This window comes from Ornithorhynchus anatinus, chromosome 5 (assembly GCF_004115215.2).
Source record: "Ornithorhynchus anatinus isolate Pmale09 chromosome 5, mOrnAna1.pri.v4, whole genome shotgun sequence".
Taxonomy (NCBI): domain Eukaryota; kingdom Metazoa; phylum Chordata; class Mammalia; order Monotremata; family Ornithorhynchidae; genus Ornithorhynchus; species Ornithorhynchus anatinus.
Window position 1 is genome coordinate 29,959,672 of NC_041732.1, and position 19,321 is coordinate 29,978,992.

Consider the following 19,321-nt stretch of genomic DNA (forward strand, 5'->3'; position numbering starts at 1 on the left):
TACTGCTGAATAATCAAATAGAGTTTCAAATCCAGTGGATTTCAGTGAAGGTCAAATATACATTATATTTGAATTGAAAGTGTCATGGAAGATAATAATAATAATGATTGTATTTGTTAAGCACTTATTTTGCGCTAGCCACTATACTAGGTAGTGACACCAGTGCTTGTAGGTACTTTTTACTCAAACTTCTCAGCCCAAGACTTAACCAAAATGACTGCCCTGTCAGGAAGAACACACTTTGAACTTGAAGAACCATCGTGAAACATCTGTGGCCGGTAAGTTCATAGATGAAGGAGACTATATTTCAAATACACTCAAATTCACGGGTGCAGCCTCACTGTTGCCAGTGTCTTCTACAAACTGAAGGACAATTCTGCTACTCATGATAAGGGAATGAAGAAGTCCCATTGATCCAAATGTTCAGAAACTTAGATGGACACACTGAGAGGGATCTGGGCAGGAAAGTAGCTTAAATGGAATTCTTATAAGAGAAAAAATTCAGGACTGTCACAAATAATGAAAGGAGGAAAAGTCATGGATAGCAGGAAGGTAGTGTGGTCTAGTTAGTGGAAGAGCACAGGGCTGAGAGTCAGGAGACCTGGGTTTGAGTACCATTTTCATCAGTGGCCTATGGTGCTACCTTGGGGCAAGTCATCTAATTTCTTTGGGTCTCAGTTTCCTCAGGAACAGAGATTGGGTCCAATTGCATAATCCTGTCACTATTCCAGTGCTTAGCCTTTAGTAAGTACTTAATACATGAAATTAATTATTAGAGATGCAGTTTTGTACCAGAATCTAGTCTAATTTATCAGAGCATGTCCTCTTCTTTATTCCCGATTGAGTGAGAATATGAGGAATATGTAGTTTCCAATCTATTCAGAAGCTTATGAAACTATACAATTTTTCAGTAGGACCAAGGGCTCCCCAGGGAATAATGACAGTTACAGTCCCACCACTCCCCCAACCCTCCCCACCCCCTTTCCTACTGATTAGAGGTTTGAAGTCTCCTAGGACATCTGGAAATCTTCCTGTCTCCTCCCGTGTCAGATTGATGGCCAAAGTAGAAAGAAGTGAGGTCTTATTTTTAAGAGGTGATGCCCCAAGCTATATCATTCCTCTTAACTAGTGTTTGTCACTCCCACCTCTCTTCAGAGATGTGAGGGGAGGGGGAGGAAGGGGGAAGGAGACTTCTTTTGAAAGTTTTCTTGTCATGTGACAATGCAACTGCAATTACAAAGATCCCAGCTACAGATGTGCCTTTTAAAACAAAATAATTGGATAATTACCTTGAACTCTCAAACTAAGCTTCAGTGGGATTGGTTTATAGCATCTGCTACTACTTATAATGTCAAAATGAATTCTGCATTATCTCCTCCAGAATAATGCAATGCCGAACAGCCTTGCTTTAAGATTAGGAATTGCCTGATATAAATTCTTTGTCCCCAAATTATGGTTGATCACATCCTTCTACTCTAGAACTTAACTGAATTATTAATTACTATGATGTGGACTGTACATTTCAGAGGTCCTGACTTAAAACAAAGGAAATGTCGGCCTTGTAATCAATGATCTAAGTATTTTGCAGAGTCCACATTTTCCTTTTAAATTTATTAGATTGTCTCAAAGCAGGGGCCATTTTGGTTTTTCAAGGCAACCAACGTTTCATTGATTGTATAGTCTATATACCTGTGGCTTGAACAAAATGGAGGGAGTCAAAGATTGTTTGGGATTTTGTCAGTAAGATTATATCAAGACTAAATCTGATTGATAAATCATGTGGAAGAGACAGAGAATTCCAAGTGTGAAGTACCAGGCTAAGGTTTCCTCCGAGGCATGGAAAACAACCATCAGAGCCATCCTGAAAACCCAGACTGGAACATGTTTAGCTGTTGGAATTGGGAATGTCCCTCTTGAAATCATCTTAAGGCATGAAATTCTCTTGATGTGGAAGAATTCCTAAAGATTTATGAAGAATGAGTTTGAACTCTTAATTGTAAATACCCTCTGAAATATGTCAATCAATTAGAAAGAGCAAATCCAAAGAAAATTGCTAATGGAAAAAAAAAGAAACATGATAAAGTACTAAGGGAAAACAGTAGAGACTTGTCTGTGTATGGTATGTGACTCTGAGGAGGATCTTTCTTGTTATTAACTCTGAAGTCTTTCTTTCTAGTCTTGTTAACTCAGATCAAAACGCTCCCCTGACACGTCAACAAAGAAATGAAGAAAAGGGAGGAAGAAGACTGGGAAAGGAGGAAGCAGTGAATTTAATTAACATCAGTTTCTTCAACTTGATTTAGTAACATCACTGGGCTATCATATGCCCTGGTTCAATGAACTTAAATAATGTCATTCATTAGGAGGACTAAAGAGAAAACAGGAAAACTGAAACAGGGAATGAAAAATCTTAACAGAATCCTCTCTCTTCCACAACTTAACCCTAAGATAGTGGTGAGGTCTATTATGCAACCTCTGGGGAACTAAAGCTTCTACTAAAGAGACTTCTAGAATGGGGAGATTAAGTAGCAAATGTTTTCAGTGCCTCCAATGGAGACAGTCTTCCTAATCAACATGGTTGACTCCAACATCCTACTTAAGTTATTTCAGTATGGGGATCAGATTTTCTTGACCAACATTATTGGGAAATTTAATCCAAAATAATATGGCTGTCAAGACTAGTCTAAGCTCCCTTATGATACTGAGATACCTCACTGCTCTCATACTAGTAAAATGGGGATAAGAAACAGAGGAGATGACAAGACATCCAATGAGCCCAAGTTCAGACGATCACCTTACATACTGAGCAAGAAATTACGAGCAGCGAAAGTATGAGAAGCAGTGTAGTCTAGTGGAAAGAGCACAGACCTGTAAGTTAGAGGACCTGGGTTAATAATAATAATAATAATAATAATAATAATGTTGGTATTTGTTAAGCGCTTACTATGTGCCGAGCACTGTTCTAAGTGCTGGGGTAGACATAGGGGAATCAGGTTGTCCCACGTTCGGCTCACAGTCTTAATCCCCATTGTACAGATGAGGGAACTGAGGCACAGAGAAGTTAAGTGACTTGCCCACAGTCACACAGTCGACAGGTGGCAGAGCTGGGAATCGAACTCATGAGCCCTGACTCCAAAGCCCGTGCTCTTTCCACTGAGCCACGCTGCTTCTCCGTTCTATACCCAGATCCACCACTTGTCTATTGTGTGACCTTGGGAAACTCATTTAACTTCTCTGCACCTCAGTTGTCTTATCTGTAAAATGGGGATTAAGACTGGGAACCCTATGTAGGACAGGAACTGTATCCAACCTGATTTTCTTGTATCTGCCTCAGTGCTTAGTACAGTGCCTGGCACATAGTAAGCGCTTAACAAATACCATTAAGAAAAACATTGTTTCATTTACCGTCTATAACAACAGCTGTCAATAAACCTTTCTTCTTGTTGCTGTATCGGTCATGGGTCTGGCACTGCTGGTCCCTGAAGCTAGGTACTCCCTTAGGGCAGGGTAAGTTCTCGCAAATTGTGTGTTCCACATTTGCTCCCCAGCAATGTGTGCCTCCTGGCCCCGGCCTGAAAGTGAGAGAGCAGGTCAATCATTAACTGGAGACACGTTAAATTTACTGTGTAGTTTCAACCTTTTCTATCCTGCCAAAATAGAGAGAGAAAAGAAAAAAAAATTCTTAAAAGTAATTCCTCTGGTCAATCACACTGGATTACTCTTTCTTGGCTATCCCAGATACACACTTAGTGCCTGCTTAGGGAAGAAATCACAAGGATGCATTTTGGAAATGTACAACCAAAACCTGTGAAGGAGAGCATAACAAACATCAATGCAGTACAGTCGACAAAACATAGCTTTTGGCTGTAACCTAAAACCAAAGTTTTTATTATGTACATCATTAACAAAAAGAGAAGTGCTGTGGCCTAGTGGAAAGAACACAGGACTGGTAGTCAGAGGACCTGAGCTCCAATCTCAGCTGTGCTATTGGTCTGATGTGTGACTCTGGGCAAGTAACATCTTTGTGCCTCAGTTTCATCATCTGTAAAATGAGGGTTAAATTCAACTCTCTCCTACTTGGGCTGTGAGCCCTATGTGGGACAGGGACTGCCTCCAACCTAATTATCTTGTATCTACTCCAACGCTTAGACCAGTGCTTGACACACAGTTAGCGCTTAATGAGTACTGTTAATAATATTTGTCCAGAAGAAAATACTCAGCAACTTCTGGTGTGGTCTTAAGAGATGGTTGGAATTCCTGATGGCATGGATTTGTGTCAAAATCTCTTTAACATGAAAACTTCCAGAGATATTGAAGATTCTGCTAAATCCTGCCTGCTCTTCCTATACAACATTTCCTAGATCAGCCCATTGCTATCACTTTAGCTCAAGCTCTGGTCATATCACAGCTACATAATTCCAATAGCCTCCCTGTCTCCAGCCTCTCCATCCTCCCTTCCTCTAATCTATACAACATGCTGCTACATGTATTATCTTTCTAGTCCCAGCTTCCAATCCCGTATCTTCTCAACTTGCAAAGACATCTCCACTTTGTACTCCTACCAGCACCTCAAACTTGATATATTTAAAACAGAACTTGTCATCATCCCCACTAAGTCTAGTTCTCCCTCTTACCTTTCCTTCTTAGGTAACTCCACCATCATCTCTCTCCTAGAGGCCCAGAAACTTGGTGTCATTCAGTCTACGGACAAATCTTGCCAGTTCTTGCAGCACATCGTCATATTGATCCATCCCTTCCTCTCCACCTAAACTGCTCACAGCTTAGTGCCAGTTCTGATCTTCTTCCTTCTAGACTATCCCATCAGCCTCCTCAATCAGTGCTATTTATTACGCACTTACTATGTGTAGAGTGCTGTACTAAGCACTTGGGGGATTCCTCACTGGTTGTCTAGCCTTCAGCCTCTCCCTGTTCCCACCTATACCATATGTTGCTGCATGGATCATCTTACTGGACTGTCACTCAGCCCATATCTCTCTCTCTTTTATGGTATTTGTTAAGCACTTACTATGTACCATACACTGTTCTAAGTGTTGGGGGTAGGTACGAGATAAGGTTGGGGACAGTCCCTGTATTTCCTGAGGCTCCCGGTTTACATAGGAGGGAGAACAGGTAGTTAACTCCCATTTTACAGTTGAGGAACTACTGCACTGAGAAGTTAAATGACCTTGCCCAAGGTCACACAGCAAATGACTGTCAGAGCTAGGATTAAAACCCAGGTCCTCTGACTCCCCCATCCATGTTCTATACTTTAGGCAATGCTGTTTCTCTACTTCATCTATGTTTGCCTCATACATGATCTGTGTCAATTTTTGCATCAGTGTTTTGATATTCCAATCTTTTCAAATCCTTTGTTTGTGGAGAACTGCCCAACAGGCTGGTATGTCTCCTACATGGTCCCCTAACAGTCTACTCTTATGTCACACTGCTTGACATTATGCTTTAAACTAGTTTTTCATTCATTCAATAGAATTTATTGAGTGCTTACTGTGTGCAGGTTTTTCTGCCCTTCCTGCTGTCAGCTGACTCATTTCACCATGAAGCTGCTGCTCGAGTGATCTCCTATCATCCACTCACCTCACACGTCCTTTCCAGCTACGTTATATTGCTGTGAGCACTGCCATAACACTATTGAACCGACTGCTAAAATTGCATAAATCCTCAAAACTCACAGAGTTACTAACTTCAACTCCACGACCCATTAAATATACTAGTAGGGTTGTTGGCAGATGGGACATGAAGTGATTTTAGTTCCAATTTGAAATTGATGAGCAGTGAAATGGCAAATATGGGCAGTAAACAACAGAATGAGAAGCAAGGAGATTGGAATAGTTAGTTGATGAATTAGCAAGAGTTGACTGCACTCCAAGAATTAAAAATGTAGCTATATTGTTCTCTTTGTTTTTTTGAATCCTGACATGACAAACTACACTTCATTTCACACTTTAAGAGGGATAATGAGGATATGTCGATCTGGTATCTCCTAAAAACCAGTTCACTAGCGGAGGCTAAGAAGGTTCAGGAGGTATTTGAAGAAATGAGATAGATTAAGAGAGTAAGAAAAAGAAGGTGAAGGTGAGAATAAATCTGAGGGCCTTGAATCAGAGACCAATTAATGTGGGCCATGGAAATGCTGTTACAGTGGGAGGAGAGAATGCTCATTTTAGTAGAGGAGAGAGCAGTGAAAATAAAGGTGTCTCTGCAGAGAGGTTTTTCTGTGACTGAAAAGAGATATCATTAAATCATAGACAACAAGGGATTTAACCTTGGAGATAAAGAATGGACATCATTAACAACCTCTACTTTTGGGGAATGATTTATAAGACAGGCTCTTTCCAAGGTTTGTAACTTTTATTGTGTTAGAGTGGTGTCAGGTGACGATTTGGAAATAGAACAGTTTAACTCTACTGTCCTAAGTGCTCTGAGCTCCTTATGAAGTGTCACTCTGAAAGGAAAGGTGACTTTTTAAATGAATGATATTCACTGAGTACTGATCTCCCAACCTCCTGGCTCTCCCCATTCCAGTTCATATGACATTCTGCTGCCAGGATCATTTTTTTTAAGAAAAAAGTTCAGTCCATATCTCTCCACTCCCCAAAAGTTTCAAGTCATTGCCCATCCACCTCTGCATCCAACAGAAAATCCTTACCATTGGCTTTAAAGCACTCAACCATTCATTCAGTAGCATTTATTGAGCGCTTACTATGTGCAGAGCACTGTACTAAGCGCTTGGGATGAACAAGTCGGCAACAGATAGAGACAGTCTCTGCCGTTTGACGGGCTTACAGTCTAATCGGGGACTAATCTAACCAGCTTGCCCCTCTTCCCTCACCTCACCGATCTTGTACTACAACCCAGCCCCATACTTTACACCTCTAGCGCCAGCTTGCTCATGGTGCCTGATCTTGTCTATCTCGCTGCTGACCACTTTCCCACATCTTCCTGCTGGCCTGGAACTCCTCCCCGCTCCATATACGCCAGCCACCACTCTCCTCACCTTCAAAACGTTATTAAGGTCACATCTCTTACAAGAGGTCTTCCCTGATTAGCCCTCTTTTTTCCATTTCCCTCTCCTCTGTGCCACCTGGAAACTTAGTCCTGTCCCCCATTCTGGGCCCCTCAGCACTTATGCACATATCCATAACTTATTTATATTAATGTGTATCTCCCCATCTAGACTCTGAGCTCCTTGTGGGCAGAGAACATGTTTACCAAGTCTCTTGTACTGAACACTCTCAAGTGCTTAGTATAGTTCTCTGTCCACAAAAAAATTGATCAACAGATCCCCCTGATTGACTGATAGGAAGCTGAGAAGTCTGGATGATTTAACCCAAGATAAGGTTACTTAAGGACATGCTTCAGGGAACCCTTGGAAGAGTACTCAACTGTTCCAATGACTTTAAAACATATATATGGACCTGTTTGTCTCCACCATTGCCTAAATACAAATTAAGAACAGTTTAGGTAGCTGTCAGAAATGACTATGGAGGGGTCCAAGAGGGTAACAGGAAACGGGAGAGACCAATAGCATCACAGCCATGTTTTGAAAGCTCTGTTCCTTTCTAAGAGCTCAGAAAACATGCAGAGGTTTTGGGGAAGGGGAAAAATGGTGGTGGTGGTTGGAAGGTGGGGGTGACATGCAATACGGAAGAGGAGAAGCTTAGCTAGATTACAAAGAGCTAAATAATAGTATAATAATAATTCCAACCCGGTGAAACTTCTAATAAGCCAGTGGGGCAGCAGGATTCCTAGGGACCAAGGCTTTTGCAAGATACACCCTTAGTTATGATGTATGACCCCTCCAAAGCAAGGCCGGGGCCATAGGCTTTGAAATATCTATTCTTGGTTTGCAGGTCTCATCTGAAAGGTATTCAAGTAACATGTGTAACCTATTTTTAAATGTATTGGGCTTGGACTTTTAAAATTATGCTTGAGAATGCCAACTTCCTTGGCACATTTATGGTGCACATATGGGGGTTTCACAGTAGAAGCTAAAGCAATTACAGGCACATAAATTCAATCCATCCTGTTGCTGCACAGATTATTTTAAGATTCCTACTGTTTCTCCCCCCTATGTATCTTCCATGGTGACACTGTGTAGGAACATTAATCCATTTCCACATATTGAGTTCCATTAATCTTCCAATTCCTTCCAGACAAAGGCATTCTCGGCTTTTGTCCTCTTTTCTCTTTTTCAGAAACAAAGGGAACTGCCTTCCAGCCGAGGACTAGCACAACTTTCTACTTTGCAATCAGTCAAAGGTAATTCATACAGACAGTCACACAAATTATAGAAGGAAAGGCCAAATCAAGCAAGTAAAGCAACTGGTTTAAAAATACTGATAGTCCCCAAGGCCTCAATGTCAGCTGGCAAGAAATAAAAATTCCAATAGCTGAAAAGACCAAGACCCAAAAAAAAAGGAAAAAAGAGAACTCTCTTGCCAATATTTTTGGACAGTGAATAAACCAGCTGCAGAAGAAGAGGGAAAGCAGCCAGGAATATGAAGTGAAAGGACGTCACGTGCGTGCGCTAAGCCCGGAATGTACATAAGCAAAAGAATTTTAAAATCATTGTGAAATCTCGGAGGCAGCAAACATTGTGATTTAAGAAGTGAGACAATGAATGGACTTTGTTTTGGTCAACCATCTGGCTGCGTGGTCCCAAATCAGCTGTACTTTATAGGCATCACCAAATCAACTCCTTCTGGAAAAGCAAAGCTGTAAACTCCAGCCTAGACTTAATAAAAATCGCTGTCACCATTCTGCATGTCTTCTGGAAGCACTGGAGGCTGCTGCTGCTAAATAATTCAGGGTGCTTCAGACTCACTGTCAGCTTTTGCTGTTCAAATAGGTTAGAGAATTATTTCAAGCAGAGTCAAGGTTACAGTCATGGCCAGTTCTCTTCTTGGTATGTACAGAACTCACACACACACACACACACACACATACGTTTTGCACCAAGCAAATGTGCTCCTGGGGCTTTCCCCCAATTTTCCATTTATGCACTTATGGGACTTTAATAACTATCCAATGATCCCAAACCCCATTTCATTTAAGGAGAAGATTGGCTACAGGTTGTTTCTTGCCAAGTTCCATCCTCTAAATTGCACTCAGATTCCTGGGTGTCTTAATCCTGAAAGAGCATTAAATTTCAATGAATCTTCCCCAATCTCCTGCTGCAATGGACCTGCAGGTCATTTAGATAGGCCATGATTTTTACAGTATACCATTTCCTGAAAGCCAGTAATATATGAGGTGTGACCAGCGTTCATGACCAGTGAGCATTAGCACAGGTGTCAACTCTGTGGGAGTCATGAGGGCTGTGGCTTCAATGTTGACAAAAAAAAAAAATGAGGTCAACCTTGCTTGTTTTGTTTCCAAAATCCTAAACCCTGGCCCTGCCATCCCAGACTCACTTAGCTGACTCCAAAACTGGGAGCAAGCAACTACTGAACACCTGAAGCCTCCAACATCCTAGAGAAGACCCAGAAATATGAAGGAAAACAAGATTCATCTATGCAGCTGACCAGCAGGAAAATGTGGTCACCAGATCCTGGATGGCTTGTTCTCTGTATGTAAATTTGAAGGCTTGTGACAGGAGAAGGGGATAAAGCAAAAAAGGAAGGAGTAGGAGGTGGGAAAAGTCACTTTTACATCTGTCTCTCTGCCATCTTGCTTTCTATCCCTTCACTCTATGAGACTACACTCTCCAAGGTCGCCAATCACCTTCTTATAGCAAAGTCCAGAGGACTATACTGAATCCTGATCCTCTCATGCACTGACTTTGACAATCAATAACTTTTACTGAGCACTTTGTGCAGAGCACTATACTAAGTGCCTGGAAGAGTACTATAGAGTTAATAAATAATAATAACAATAATAATGATCATTATTGTGGTATTTTGCTTACTATGTGCCAGGCACTGTTCTAAACATTAAGGTAGATACAAGATAGTCAGGTTGGACACAGTCCCTGTCCCACATAGAACTCACAATCTTAATCTCCATTTTACAGATGAGGGAAGTGAGGCCCAGAGAAGATAAGTGGCTTGCCCAAGGTCACAGGGCAGATAAGTGGTGACTCCCAGGCCCATGCTCTATCCACGAGGCTATGCTGCTTCTGATATGTGTTTAATATACATGAACCCTGCCTTCAAGAAACTTAGAAGCTCCATCTTCCTCCTGGACTATTTTTTCTTCTCAAAATATTTCCTGGCCTTGTTTTGGCTAACAGTACTATCCTGGTTCTCCTCCCCCCTCTGACTGATCCTCCTCAATTTCCCTCACTGACTCCTCTGCCTCTGCTCATCTCTCTTATTGCGGGCATCCTCCACAGCTCTGTTCTAGGTCCTCTAGGTCCTCTTCTTGCTTTACACACCACTCTCTTGGAGGGTCTTTAACCTCTCTGCAGGTGACTTCCAAATCTACCTCTCCAGCCCTGAACTCAATCAATCCACCATATTTATTGAGTGCTTACTGTGTGCAGTGTACTGTACTAAATAATTGGGAAAGTACAATATAACAGAGTTTGTTGCCAGCTTCTCTGCTCAGAGTGAGTTTACAGTCTGGAGGAGGGGGGATGCAGACATTATTAATATAAATAAATTACAGATAAGTACTATGAAGCTGAGGGAGGGGTGAATAAAGGGTGAAAATTTAAGTACAAGGCTGATGCAGAAGAGAGTGAGAAAAGAGGAAATGAAGTCTTTGTCAGGGAAGGCCTCTTGGAGGAGATGTGCTTTTATGACCCCTTTTCTGAACTGCAATTCCACAGCTCATGTCTCTAGAACATCCCCCCTTGGATGTCCTGCCAGCACCTTACACTCAACAAGACAATAAGTTTCTCAATTTTCCTCTTAAACTCAGTCCCAGGCACCTCACACTCAACCTGACAATAAACAAACTTCTCAATTTCCCTGAAACTCAGCCCTAGCACTGACACTCCCATCTAGGTTAATATCACCACGTTTTCTGTGCCAGAAGTCCTCGACTCTTAGCTATCATTTAACTCTCAAACCCAATCCATTGAAAAACTCAGTGCAGTTTTCCTACACAACATTTCCCAGACCCAGTCCTTCCATTCCACCTAAACTGCTACCATCCTGACTAGAATATTTCATTAGCCCCCTTGCTCATTTCTCAGTTTTCAGCTTCTATCCCCTCGAGTCTATAACGTACCCTGTTTCTTCCTGAAGCAACGCTCAGCCCAGATCTCTCCTCTCCTTAAAACCTTATGGTGGCTTCCTTTGTCTCTTCACATTAAAGAAAACCTCCTTACAACTAGCTTCAAGGGTCTCCATCACCTGGTCTCATCTTAATTAGTTGCTCTCTTTCCTGCTGTTCCCCAACTTGCTGTGTTTTGTCCCACCCAAGCCAACCCTCTAGCTGTACCTCGCTCTTGATTCACCCATTTCCAACACCTTGCTCACTCTGTTTCCCCGGCTTGGAACTCCTCACATCCGGCAAACCACACACAGCTCTCCCTACATTCAAATCCTTCCTAAAATCCCATCTCCGTCTAGCTTTCCCTGATCACTTTCTTAGCATTCTGAACACTTCAGCCACCTTTGTAACTCCTGCCCTAGAATCAAGCTCCCCGCTCAGCTTTATAGATTTAGGGATGCTAAAGTGATTTAAATGACAACCAGATATACTTTTTATGCAAAAGTCTGCTTCAAGTAAAGAATGAAGAAGGATCTCTGGAAATTTCAGGAGATTTCAGGATCTCTGGAAAGAGGGACAGTAAGACTTCATTCATACGCTTAATCAACAAACATCAGTCAACAAATAAGCTATTACTACTTTCAACCCTGCATAGTGCTTGACACATAGTAAGTGCTTAACAAATACCATTATTATTATTATAAATTTACCTTTCTAATTCTATAAACCAAACCTGGACATATGTCTGCAAGGGCCTCCCTTCATCCATTACAATTCATACAGTTGCAATGCTCATACGCAGAGTAAAGTCATATAATCAGTATATAATCATTTATAATTTTAATGACCATAATATTAATGACCACATAGTGAAGGTTTCTAAAATCCAAGAATGAATGACAAACTGAACCTCCAAATAGCTAATCACAGGTATACAAATCCATAGGTGCAAAACTGTCCATTCACACATATATTGGAGTCATCGAGGACGAGGTTCCTATATTTGCCTTGGCATTTCTAACTTCCGTGGTGGACAGCCGCTTCTCTGTCCTGCAGCCAGCTTGGTTTCATTGCCTACAAAGATTTTTCTTTCTCAGACTCTGGGATTCAATCTTGCAGATAAGACCAGGAAAGGAGCCAAGCTGTAATTTGTGTTTAATATTCCAAAGCCTGTAGGGCTCAGATAGAAAAAGAAATACCATCATTCTTTAGTATGGGGCCATCCCACATTTTTACTGGCTCCCCACACACAGAGTTAACTGCAAGGCTGTTATAGATGCATGTCCAAAGCACTATGAAAACATGCTGGGAATCCTCTTGATATAGCCCTACTACTGCCAACCAAGATTCTGCTTCATTTCCCCCAACACTTTTACTCTTTGTTCATTCAGGCTCCAATTTAAAAATAGGATCAATTTAGGAAAAAAAAATGCCATGAGCAAAGAGAAGACTTACGGGGGATTGTCGCATTTTCTCTGCCTAAACCGGGCTCCTGTCCCACAAGTCCTGCTACACATACTCCATGGGCTCCACAGGCTCCAGTCTCCATCCACGTGCTCCGGGATGGGAGTTTTACTGACACACTCCCCAGCACGGCACCACTGAAACAGAGTACAGATAGTTTGCATGACAGTCATCAGGCAAGTTGCCCTCACAAGGATTGAATGCTGAACAAATATATTTTGTTTGGGGGGGTTGGGGGGTCAGGGGGAACTATGGATATGGGCATTGGTCATTCTGATGCTGGATCCCTGCCTTCTATCACTCACATATTAGGGAGGATAGAGGGAGATGAAGACCCTTTCTGTTCTGCTTCTCCGAAAATGAACATTTTCTTATCTTTATCATGTTTTGGGGTAGTCTAATGTAGAAAACTAAATACATCCATAATGCAATTAGGGAATATTCTTCTGATATACATCTGGATAGAACAGGGTACAGTGTTAGAAGTAACAGCTGTGTGCATGTACATGTCATTGCCCATGGCACATGACTATAAGGTGAATATTTCTATGTGTGAGGTTTGTCAAGAAAATATCCCACATGTTACAGGAGAACATGGTCTAAATGAGAATAATTTGCTTCTAGAGTGAATGTAAACAGCTCTGATTAGCTGACCATGATGTTTGAATACTAGAAAATAACTATATCCAACATGTTTGACACTAAAAGGATCTACTGCACTGAAGAAGAGCTTCTCTACATGAGAGAACCCACCAAGGGTGTATATTTGCAAATGTATTCTTGAGGACATTTCTAATTTTCATTGTGAATAGTGGATGGTGGCTATTTGCCATTACTAGGTCCAGATGCTTTGATATGAGCTCTAACCTGCTTCAGGTTTACTTGCATTTAGGAAAATGGGCATAAGTGCCAAGGCAATAGACTTATCAAAATGGTTCATGATGTGGTCTGAGCTTTAAAAACGTTGATGATGAACAAATGAAACAGAGATAAGTCCTGTTGGATCCATTTCTTCAAAAGTCCAATAGTTCATAAGACATGTTTTTTGAGTTAAGCATGTGTGTGTGCGTGTGTGTGTTGCGAGCTGAGGATGCAGTTAGGGAAACGGATGAGGCGATTTGGACACTGCCAATTCCAGTGAGTGGTCTTAGAAAGAAATGGAAACAGGAAAGAAAGGGAAAAAGGTGGAAAGAGCGTCTGAGGTTATCAATTACCTTGTCGGCGCCACATTCAGTGCCATCTAGAGGAGGATCCAGCTTGGTTTTGCAGGATGTGTCTCCTTCCACAAGGCACCACAGGCCTGCACACATCAAATGCTGAAATCCAAAAGAACAGGGAACTGTCACTATATTTGGAGTTTTGGGCTAACAATTCAAACCCTGCACAATTTAGAAGCAAAGCTTCCTTGAAGGGGTCCACAGTCATAATTGGTGACTTCTTTCCATTAAACTTTCTGGTTTGTTTCAACAAATAAAATCCATGATTTAAATGATTTAAAGTGCCTGTCTTAATATAGTCAGTAATTAAATGTCTTCCCAATTTCCCTTTGGTACATTTAATACAAAGGATATTAGTAATTTAATCTGGTGCTACATCACCTTACACATTTTTGAAGGTCAAGGAATAATAGCAAAAAGAGGCCAAAGATATCCTAGGGCAGATTTTTTTTTGCTTTCTGGTATTTGTTAAGTGCTTACAAGGTGCCAGGCATTGGTACTAAGTTTTGGGCTAACAATTCAAACCCTGCACAATTTAGAAGCAAAGCTTCCTTGAATGGGTCCACAGTCATAATTGGTGACTTCTTTCCATTAAACTTTGAGGGATCTGAGTAAGGAGGCCACTGTCAGGAACTGAAGAATTCTGGACACCTCTTTGCCAACCCCAAAATTCTCTATATAGGTATGGCCATTGTAAGGATACGGGAAAGGTTCCTGGTGGGAAGGAAAAAAAATTAGGGTGCATCTGCATTCGAGGTGGAGAGGAACCATTGAACACTTTCCACCCTTGCATTCTCCCCCCTCACCCCTGAGATCTTGGGCACTGCTTCCAAATGGTGGGACTAGGCAATAGGAGTTGAAGTGGAAGAAATCTGGGTTCTGAAAACAAAACTTTGGAACATAAAGACATGCAGTGTCTTATCCAGAACACAAGATGTTCTCCTGGTCAAAAGGCCGCCCTATGTCAGGCCTGAAACCACTTGGATTTGGGAAGATCTGAGAGTCATAACTAAAATCATCTGGGGAACTGGTTTGTTTTAACAAATAAAACCCATGATTTAAATGATTTAAAGTGCCTGTCTTAATAGAGTAGTCAGTAATTAGATGTCTTCCTAATTTCCCTTTGGTACACTTAATATAAAGGATATTAGTAATTTAATCTGGTGCTACATCACCTTACACATTTTTGAAGGTCAAGGAATAAGTAATAGCAAAAAGAGGCCAAAGAAATCCTAGGGCAGATTTTTTTTTGCTTTCAGGTATTTGTTAAGCACTTACAATGTGCCAGGCATTGGTACTAAGTGCTGGGGTAGATACAAGCTAACACATTCCATGTTGCACATGGGACTTATTGTCTTCATCTCCACTTTACAGATGAAGTAACTGAGGTACAGAAAAGTTAAGTGACCAGCCCGAGGTTACACAACAGACAAGAGGCAGAGCTGGAATTAGAAGTCAGCTCCTTCTGACTCCCAGGCTTGTGCTCTATCCACTGGGCAACACTGCTTCTGGATGCTTCAGGAAACAGGATGGTCTAGTGGAAAGAACAGAGGTCTAGGAGTCAGAAGACCTGGTTCTAATTATAGTTCTGCTACTTGTCTGCTGTGTGACTTTGAGTAAAGCACTTAGCTTCTCTGCACCTCAATTTTTTTCTTCTGTAAAATGGGATTACTCAGTCTGTGAGCTCGATCTGGGTCAGGGACTGTGTACAACCTGATTAACTTGTATCTACCCAAGCACAGGACAAATGCTTAACAAGTATAATAATAATTATAGTGCTTGTTATTATCATTATTAATGCTATTGTACTCTCTCAAGCACAGTGCTCTGCCCTTGGTAGGTCCTCAATGAATTCTAGTGATTGAATGATTCCTAGGTTCAGTGGCATTCCAAGGCCCACTGGATCGGAAGTACCATCAGAGAAGCTCCTCTTGCAGTGTCTGATGATGTGCCAGTGTGTTATGGCATACTTACCATTTGGGAAAGGATCTATTAAAAATGACTTCCAACAACCTGCATGAAGAATTATGAAGGGGAACTGAAATCTCCAGGTGTCTATAGATCATATCCAAAAGTCAGAGTCATGAACACAGCTTTTGTGGCAGAATAAAACCTACGCATATATAGTGATAGTTATAGAAGCCAAAATTCAATTTTTGGGACATCAGAGAATGGATTGGTAGGCCAATTGAATTTTTCAAGTTACAGTTTAAAGTATTGAGACTCCCTGGGTAAACCTGTTTGGGGCAATCTTATGTAACTTGAAATGTTTATACCTCAACTTTTAACTGTTCCTGTCTGGAGACGTGCATGTGTTCAAAGCACAGTGGAATCACAAGTAATTTTAAACATCTGTACAGTTGCACAAGGGAACTGCAATTCTAGCATTTCAAAATGCAAAAAATTTAGGAGTTATGGGGTTTAAAAAAAAATAATAGAAGGATGAAGCCAAAAGGAGAAAGAGATGTCCTTATTTTGTAGGGATAAACAAAAATTGTAAGAAAAAAATAGGAAGAAAACAAAGGAGGAAGAGATATCCTTACTTAGATCTTTCACCTTTCAGTTTGCCTGCCCTGATCTGTGGCCCACAGAAGTTGATGCTTTGAATGGAATGCTATATATTTGTGTAGGAAAAAAAACTTAAGTTTTTTTTCCATTATTGTTCACATTTTAATGTAATGGCAAAAAGATGAGAGCCTTAACTTCAGTGCCAGCTGGTCTTGTAAAGATTTATTGCACCTCATTAAATAGTTTGATTCAACACACTTTAACCTTATAGTTCTTCAACAATGTAATATAAGTGTGTGTGTGTGCATGTGTGCGTGAGAACGAACTGACATACACCGGAGCATATTTATGTGGTAGTGGAAGCTGGTAAGTAGTGAAAATAAATCATGCCACTAGGAAGAAAGACAAAGCAAGTTGTGCTAAACATGGTGTCATTATACCTAGGAGATTTACTGTATTTTCCTTTTCATACAAATTCTAGGTCATCTGAAAAAGTATTTTTTCATAATAAAGGGACAAAGTAGGAATCCAAAGATGTAAATTCTAATACCAATTCTCCATTTGCTTTTCTGCAAAAACAACAAAATTCACTAATCCCTCGAATGTATATAGTGATTTTGTTTTCCAAAATGCTTTCACATCATTATCTCATTTGTCTTCACAACATCCCTGTGGGTGCTTGGACAAACCCTTTACTCTGGCTATGCTTCAATTTCCTTCACAGAAAATGGGATGGCAACAGCAATCTGCCTCAGAGGGTTGTGGTGAGGAATGACGAATGAAAACAAACGTGAAGCATTCATCCAATACAAACTGCTCTAGGCCTGCTACATGACCACGTAAGTTCCATGGAAATACTAAACCCACAATAATGATCGTTCAGAGACATGGCCATATGGTGGAAATCCCAGTACAGTTCTGCAGGATGTTCGCAACTCAGTGGGGTCTTCAGCAGCACAGAATGGATGAAATGATCTGTACTCTCTATTTCGTGTTATTCCAAAGTTTTGGTAAACACACAAGATATTCGTTAGGAACAGAAATCTGATTCTCTCTCCCATACACGGCTCAGTAATGGCTTGTGTGCATAGACCTACAGAATGAAACCTATGAAGCTCTGAATGGAAAAGAATTAGCTATGCCTTTCCATGGTAAACAGAGTGGTCAACTCTTCAGACAGATGAAGACACGGTGGCCTCTAATTGTTTTCAACTCTAATTTTAAGGAGTTTGGGTGATGCACAATTTGCATCATCACTGACACATTCAAATGGGGGGAAAAAAGACCATGACCATAGCTTTTTTTCCTGGTTCTCTTGGGAAAAATATTTTCTAAAATAAAATCAGTACAATTAATACCTTTGAGGATTTTTTTAGGGTATTTGTTGAACACTTACTATGTGTCAAACACCCTTCTAAGCGCTGTGGTAGGTACAAGTTAATTAGGTTGAAGACAGTCCCTGCCCCATATGCGGCTCACCACTCTAAAAAGGATGGAGAAAAGGATTTAATCTCCATTTTACAGTTGAGAAAACTGAGGCACAGAAAAGTTAAGTGACTTGCTCAAGGTTACACAGCAACCAATTGGGAAAGCCAGAATTAGAACCCTGGTCATGCTTTTTCTCCTAGGCCATGTTGCTTCTCATTCATTGTGTTTCACTGTGATTCCAAAAGTGCTCTGAGTTCTTGAAGTGAAAATGCTCTAGGAGCCCAAAGAACTGTTTGAAGTTAACCACCAAAACCTTAATTCAGAAAACTGTTATGCAGCAAGAGTTAGTGGTTAATATCTCTCCCTCTACCAATTCTGCTATATTCTACTCCCCCAAGTGCTTATTACAGTGCTCTGCACACATTAAGCACTCAGTATGATTGACTGATTGACGTTACGCCTGCCCCATTGAATGCTATGCCTGAACCACTACACCGACCATCGTCCTCTTTGATATTGAGCTCTGAGCAGTTGTTGCTTCACTCACAGAACACTGATAATCAGCTCTGTCAAACCCATATATCCACTCTGATTCACTCTGATTTCCTGCCTTCAAATTGGATATTAGTTAAGCTCCTTGTGGGGCATGGAACATCTACCAACTCTGTTGCATTGTGATCTCCCAAACGCTTACTACAGTGATCTGCACATAATAAGTGCTTCATAAATACCACTGGTTGATTACCAAATAGTAAATGCCACAAGAAGCATTTGCTTCATAACCAGTGCTTGAATTGGCTCCTTATGGACACAGATTACTCTAAATCTGTTTCTTTTCCCCTCCTCACATTGTTTTTTGTATTATTTCTTTGAATCCACTGAAGCATGCTTATCAGGAACATCAACATACGTTAATATTGGTATAAACTTTTTAAATGCATGGCATAAGATGAAAAAAGAAATCCCATTAAAGTTTAATTATTTTTGCAACAAAATGTTTTAATACAATTGTAAAAGTGATCTACGAATCACAGATTAGGAATATTTCAAAATAGCATTTTATAACTCATGGAGTTCTCATTAGTTACAGTGATCAAGGCATATTTTGTTATGTCCAAGTAGGTGCATGGGTGTTAAAATAAAAATGTAAATTCTAGAATTCCCTAATTTGGGTTACAAGATGAAGTGAGCTCCAACTAGAAACAATAAAGAAACTTTTCTCCATCCTACAAACAGATGCAATGAACTCATAGGCACACCAACATATGCTCATACTGCTATTTGAAGGGATAATTACTCCAATAAAAATACTTATCTATATTACAGTTGATGTTCCATTTCCCATCATTAGAGGATGATAAACATCGGATTTTGTAATAAACATGCTTTTAATTCATTACTAAATACAGAACCTATCTATTTCAGCAAATGTCTATAAGAAATCTGGTAACTACTTGCCTGTGCTGTGTTCTGTTGCCATACCACTAAAAAGCTCAGGGTACTTGTTCTGAGGACTCTGCATT

At 40.7% G+C, this 19,321-nt stretch overlaps 1 protein-coding gene across 1 annotated transcript in view; it reads right to left on the reverse strand.

Annotated features, from left to right (window-relative positions):
• ADAMTS17 (ADAM metallopeptidase with thrombospondin type 1 motif 17) overlaps positions 1 to 19,321 on the reverse strand; it is a 368,163-nt gene that overhangs the window by 147,805 nt on the left and 201,037 nt on the right. Inside the window, exons 11-13 of the mRNA XM_029066734.2 lie at positions 13,860 to 13,961; positions 12,637 to 12,782; positions 3,406 to 3,572 (exon numbers count right to left, since the gene is read on the reverse strand). Coding sequence (XP_028922567.1) covers positions 3,406 to 3,572; positions 12,637 to 12,782; positions 13,860 to 13,961 — 415 coding nt within the window. The remainder of the gene's footprint in view (positions 1 to 3,405; positions 3,573 to 12,636; positions 12,783 to 13,859; positions 13,962 to 19,321) is intronic.